At 39.8% G+C, this 6,888-nt stretch overlaps 1 protein-coding gene across 1 annotated transcript; it reads left to right on the top strand.

Annotated features, from left to right (window-relative positions):
• Positions 1-4,523: 4,523 nt before the first annotated feature.
• LOC106943870 (probable G-protein coupled receptor 21) lies at positions 4,524-6,880 on the top strand (the record flags this gene model as incomplete). Its single annotated transcript, XM_015027158.1, has 2 exons — positions 4,524-4,673; positions 6,539-6,880. Coding segments are annotated over exons 1-2 (492 nt in total), but the record flags the coding sequence as incomplete, so codon positions are not given.
• Positions 6,881-6,888: the final 8 nt, after the last annotated feature.

The following is a 6,888-nucleotide window of genomic DNA, read 5'->3' as shown; positions in this document are numbered from 1 at the left end:
CAAGTAAAGATGCTAAAAAGGCGAGGAACACAATCGTTCTCCATGGGTTTCAGCTTCTGTTGTGTATGGCAACATATGCAGAACACCTTGTAAAAGATATGGTGTGGCAATGGTTTCGTGATTATTGTTTTGACACCCTTTTTGCTTGTTATTTATTGTTCCAAATATTACCAAGATTTATTAGTTCAGTTATCTATGGTCTACGAGACAAAACGTTCAGAAAGCACCTAAAAGGACATTTACTGTGTAAAATAAATCCACAGAAACATTAGTAGGGTATGTACTTTTGATTTTTTTTCCAGTCCGGCATTATATATCACTTGTATTCAATCTTATAAATATGTTTCTTAAAAAAACTTTGTTGTTTAATTATCTTTTTTCAAAAAATTATTTTGTCCATCCGTTCTTCCATCCATTTTCTTCCGCTTATCCGGAGTGGGATCACGGGGGTATTAGCCTAAGTAGGGAGGTCCAGACTTCCCTTACACCACCCACTTGGGCCAGCTCCTCTAGGGGAATCCCAAGGCTTTTCCACGCCAATCGAGAAATATAGTCCCTCCGGCATGTCCTGGGTCATCCTCTGAGTCAGGTGTCCCGGTGGGATGTGTCCAGAACATCAGGGAGACGTCCAGGAGGCGTTCATCTAGATACCCAAGTCATCTTAACTGGAGCCTCTCAATGTGAAGGAACAGTGGCCCTACTCTGAGTTTTCCCAGATGACTGAGCTTCTCACCCTATCTCTATGGGAAAGCCCAGACATAGAGAAAACTCATTTCAGTTTTCGCTTGTATCCATGACCTCATTCTTTCGGTCATGATCCAAAGCTCATGACAATGAATGAGGGTAGGAACGTAGATTGACTGGTAAATTGAGAGCTTCGCTTTTAGACTCAGCTCTCTCTTCAACACGACGGACTGGAACAGCATCCGCTTCACTGCAGACGCTGCACCAATCCACCTGTCGATCGCCCGCTACATTTTTTCCTCATTTGTGAACAAGATCCTGAGATACTTTAACTCCTCCACTTGAGGCAGGATATCCTCCCCATCCCAGAGAAGTCACTCTACCCTTTTCTGGCTCAAGACCATGGCCTTGGACTTGGAGGCACTGATCCTCATCTCGGCCACTTCACACTCGACTGCGAACCGCTCCAGTGAAAACTGTAGATCACAACCTGATGAAACCAGTAGGGGCACATCATCTGCAAAAAGCAAAAATGAGATCCTAAGGACACCAAAATGGATCCCCTCAACACCTTTACTGTGCCTAGAAATTCTGTCCACAAAGGTAATGGACAGAATCGGTGAAAAGGGCAGCCATGGCAACTGTCACTGAAAAAGAGCCCGGCTTACTGCTAGCAATGCAAACCAGGCTCTGACACCGGCTGTACAGGGACATATCAAAGGGCCCTGTACCCTTATGGGTTGCTCCATACTCCTGGAGCAATCCCACAGATCCCCCCAAGGGTTGAACACCTTCTGCAAGTCCATAAAGCACATATAGACTGGTTGGATGAACTTCCATACACCCTCCAGGATGCTGCTGAGGGTGTAGAGCTGGTCCAGTGTTACACAACCCGGAGGAAAACCCACACTGCTCTTTCTGAATCCAAGGTTTGACTATACGATGGACCTTTCTCTCCAGGACCTCTGAATATACCTTACCAGGGAGGGTTAAGAGTGTGACCTCTGTGGCTTACTCTACAGTACCCCTTTTTGAACAGGGGAACCACCACCCCCTTCTGCCAATCCAGGGGAACTGCCCCTGATGTCCACGGAATATTGCAGAGTCTCATCAACCAGCACAACCCTACAACATTCAGAGCCTTGAGGAACTCTGGGCGAATCCCATCCACCCCTGGGGCCTTGCCACAGAGGAGCTCTTTATCCACCTTAGTAACCTCATCACCAGAGATTGGAGAACCCAACTTCAATGGAAGGTATGTTGGTGGGATTGAGGACGTCTTCAAAGTATTCTGTCCACCAGCCCATAATGTCCAAAGACATGGTCAGCAGCACACCATCCCCACTAACAGTGTTCGTGCTGTAATGCTTCCCTTTCCTGAGATGCTGGATGATGGACCAAAATCGCCTTGAAGCTATGTGAAAGTCTTTCTCCATGGCCTATCCAAACTTCTCCCACATTTGAGTTTTTGCCTCAGTAACCACCTGAGCTGCCGGCCGCTCCGACTGCCTGTACCCATCAGCTGCTTCTGGAGCCCCACAGGCCAAAAAGGCCCAATAGGACTCCATTTCAATCTGACACCATCCCTTGCCGAAGGTGTGCACCTGTGGGTTTGAGGGTTGCCTCTATGACAGGCACCAACAACCTTGTGGTCACAGTTCCAATAAGCTGCCTCGACAATGGAACCACAGAACATGATCCACTCAGATTCAATGTCTCCCCACCTTCCCCAGGATGTGTTCAAAGTTCTCCCGGAGGTGAGAGTTAAAGCTCCATGTCACGGGAGACTCTGCCAAACGTTCCCAGCAGACCCTCAGAAAATGTTTGGGCCTGCTAGGTCTGACCTGGCATCCTATCCCATTACTGGAGTCAACTCACTACCAGGTAGTGGTCAGTGGACAGCTCTGTACCTCTTTTTACCTGAGTGACCAAGACATGTGGCCACGGATTCGATGAGTCTACAACAAAGTTGATCAATGAACTGCTGCCTAGGGTGTCCTGGTGTTAAGAGCACATATGGACACCATAATGAACATGGTGTTTGTTATGGACAGTCCAGGACAATAATGGCAAAACATTATTTCAGAGTTTATTTTCAATTAACTTGTAAACATTAACTTATAAGTCTTACTAATGAAACACTGACAAAGGGGTGTTGAAATCCAGGCCTTGAGGGCTGGTTTCCTCCAACTGTTAGCTGTGGCACTGGTCCAACACAACAGCAATCCAAGTGGATTGCTAATTTCTACGTATGCACGGCCACACCCATGAGCCCTTAGACTGATGCTGTCCAAACTATATAAAGAGTGAAATGTCAGTTTTAGTCTTATTTGAATCTGTCAAGTAGATCCCGTATGAAAATTTGGCATTAAAACAACTGCAAAAAAATAGTTAAAGAGGAGGGAAACAACAACAGTAAACCTTTAAGAGCTAAATGAATTACTTAATATATTTTATCTTTACTTAATATATTGTGTCCGTCCTAAGTGAGGAACAAGTGAAGAAAGAAAAAAAAAATCCAATGTGGGGATCCTGAACTTGAGGTTAGTGATTCTATTTGATATTAAATACATCTGCAACTTTTACTGTCTGCTGTAAATGTCTGTTTTTGTTTCACACAATGGTTGCAAACTGCAAAATTCTACTTAAGTGTGTTTCTGGATTTAATGTGTTTTTCTTCCTCTTCTTTAACTCATATTATAATATAATGCAACTTATAATGTATTATAGTTTAATGATTCTGAGCTTAAGAGTTCACACTGAAATTTACCTTTTGTCGTACATGACAGGCTCAATATGTAAATATTCATTTCACAGTAATGTCAGTAAAATGTTGAGTGAAAGACTTAATGAGTTGTTACTTTGGTATCAGACATTGCACAACTTTAACAAGGTCTTGTGATTGTTAAATCTTTTAATGAAGGTTATACAGTGACCTAAACAATTGCATATTTCTTAAAAAATCACTGATGTGTAGAAAAATAAGGCTTCAAGTGTGGTCTGGATACAAACGTGATGTGATTTACAACATGGCAGAAACTGAACAATTAACTATAAAACTGCAGAAACAAAGAACAGCCTCATTTGTGGTACTGATGTCTGTGCAAAAATACAACATAAAATATTCTAAGCATCCAAAATCCTTGAGTAATCTTATGATTTATAGAGAATAGAATATTTAGATACCTATCTATTATGAACATGAGAAGCATAGCAGTCATTCTAAAGAAGGAGGCATGAATCTATTATCCCTATTTTATGCACCCTTCACTGGCTCCATGTTGTCTTTCAGGTTAAATTTAAGCTTTTATTTATTGTTTTAAGTGTTTGTAGTTTAAACACAACTTTTCACCTACGTCTCACCCAGAGCCCAGAGATCAGCCAACCAGCTTTTGTTGTCTGTCCCTAAAGTTAGGTTAAAGACTAGAGATGACTGAGCTTTCACTGTGGCAGTGAAAGTTGAGACTGAAAACATATTTATTTTCACTGGGCTTCAACTGCAGTTAAAAAAGGAAGTACATCAGTACACATGTACTGATGTACTTCCTATGTATGTAAGCAGTGTGTATGTGTTTGTATGTAGTGTTTGGGAAATTGCTGCAACTCAAATTACGCATGTCTTGGATTTTATTTGTATTGTGAATTTATTAGTATTTTACTGCCAATTTTGTCATCACATTTTTCATCAAACTTGGTTATATTTTATTTTATATTTATGAAGTTGTAATTATTAAAGCACTTTGGTCACTTTTGTAAATGTGCTATGTAAATAAAATTTGATAAAGTTACAGTAATTCTGTGTATCTCTTTCTACTTTCCTCTTTTACAGATCTAAAGAAATGAATGTGTCTGCTGCCAATGTGACAGTGGCTATACAATATGGAGATTCTTTCTCCAAGGCTTTGATTAAGAACCTCATTGTTGTGGCCCTCAGTATCTTCATCAACTACATCAATGCAGGACTCATTTATACCTTCTCTAAACACCAGGTCAGACATTGTAATGAGTCATACATTTATTGTATGACTGATTGAAGAATCAAATGGAAAACAAATTTTAGTGTTAAGATTTTCTGCTAGTCATCCTGATTTGGCCAGGATTTTTACATTAAAATTGAAGCAGAAGACAATGAAATGTATTGTGTTACAAAGTACTCACCAATTTTATTTGTTCACATTTTCTAATATTATAGCCACAAACGTCAATGTATTTTGTTGTGATTTTATGTGACAGAACAACACAAAGTAGAACATAAATCTGACATGGAAGAATAAGGACATGGTTTTTATATGTACAAATTAGGAAATTGTGGCTTGCAATACAGATCATTCCATCCTGAGATACATAATGATTAATAACAAGCTTATGTGAACACTATTTTAGTAATTATTACATATTTTGCAGGGACGTAGTGCCGATTTATTGCAAAATGAAGTCATTTCCTTTGGTTGTTATAAAATTGCCACATATCAAACATAACTTAAGAAATTTGACTTTGTGTTTTAATGCCTTAAAATTGGGCCTCTGTCTCTTTAAAAACTCCTTTATCAAACTCTGCTTTCAGGAAGTCATCACATCTGCCCTTTACTAACCTTTTAACTTAGCTTGTATAATGAGCTTAGCAGATGCACAATTCCACAAAGTGTTTGCTACTTGCCACTCGCTAGTCTGAAGGAGCTAAGTGAGGGAATTGTAGGGTAGTGGTGCTTTTTTGGGCTGAGTAAGTGGAAAACTGGAAAAGGCGGCGTTTGGTCCACCCAAGCGCTTTGCACAGCTTAATGGCTGCCAAGGAAAATTAAGGGATTTCTCATATATGCATGAAAAAAAAATAAGACAACATTCCAGGTATGTTTTTGATTAGGAAATAACATAACATGATGTAAACCTCAAAAAAGTAGATTTTAAGTAATACTACTCCTAAAATGAAGCAAAGAAAATGAAACAAAAGAGGAAATGAGCAATTTAGGCATAAGTTGAAGAAATACAGCAAATAAAAGTTAGAATTATAACACAAAAGCTAACAATAGTTTGTATAAAATCATGTAACCTTTTAAAACAACAGAACATTTTTTTATCTCCAGACCTAGAAAGTTAATTTTTACCTACATGCAGCAAAGATGCAATTACTGCATGCACACAGCGAGATAAGTATTTCTGACATCTGAGAATTTTAAATACAAATAATTTTTTAAAACCAATGTCGATCCCTTTATTTTTTATTAGTGAACCAGTAATGTTTTAGTTTTAATTAAAATTAACAATGCCACACTATTTATCAATAAATATTCCAATATATTGCATACAACCTTGCCTGCATTGCCTTCCTGAGAAATTCAGTTCGATTATAATCTTGCTTCAGAGCTCAGTCTGGACTTTCTCTGATTGACTTTGATTCCTCGCATTTATTATTATAGTCTGCCTGTTATTGCTGACAGCTGAGGAAGTGAACAAAGCCGTTCAGTCTGTGTTGGCCAGGCTTCCATATTGAACTAACATAACAGGTGCCTCTTTCGGATTGGCACTTCACTCTTCAATGTGGGGGATAGTTCCTTAGAGTGTACGCAAATTCTGTTAAGCTTCGTAGCGTCAAACTGGGGCATTACACATATCATGGTCTAATATTGGCAATTGCGTAAAATTTAAAACTCCAACAAAGTCTTCTCCTCCAGAAAACAATTGTTTCTTAATACTTGAGAACCTAAACCCTCTGAAGGAATCAAAGCGTAGAACAAGTGGCTGGTTACATCAAACCTAATATCTTATTTGGTCCATCATTCCACATATGTTTTTCTTTTTTTTTTTACTTCTATCATTGTCACTGCTAAAACATGTGCTCTGTTTTGTCTTTCTTTAGATCTTCAACACAAATCCCCGGTACATCCTGTTTGTTCACTTGGTGATCAATGACATGATCCAAGTAACGCTGACTGTCGCACTTTTCATCATTAGCTACATCTTCTTCTGGATGCCGATGACTGTTTGTTACTTCTTTATACTGATTGCTATCTTCACTACTGAAAACACCCCGCTGAACCTGGCCTGCATGGCAGTGGAGTGCTACATCGCCATCTGGATGCCCCTCCGTCACGCTCAGATCTGCACAGTTAAAAAAACACGGCTGCTGATTCTTTTAATCTGGGCCACCAGCTTGGTGTCTGTTCTCCCTGATCTCTTCATGACTTTGGCTACGGAGTCACAGGACTA

Source organism: Poecilia latipinna, unplaced genomic scaffold (genome assembly GCF_001443285.1).
Source record: "Poecilia latipinna isolate Pla-1442-1.1 unplaced genomic scaffold, P_latipinna-1.0 Scaffold6306, whole genome shotgun sequence".
Taxonomy (NCBI): Eukaryota; Metazoa; Chordata; class Actinopteri; order Cyprinodontiformes; family Poeciliidae; genus Poecilia; species Poecilia latipinna.
The sequence above is the reverse complement of the archived record's forward strand: the minus strand, read 5'-3'. Positions and strand labels throughout refer to the sequence as shown.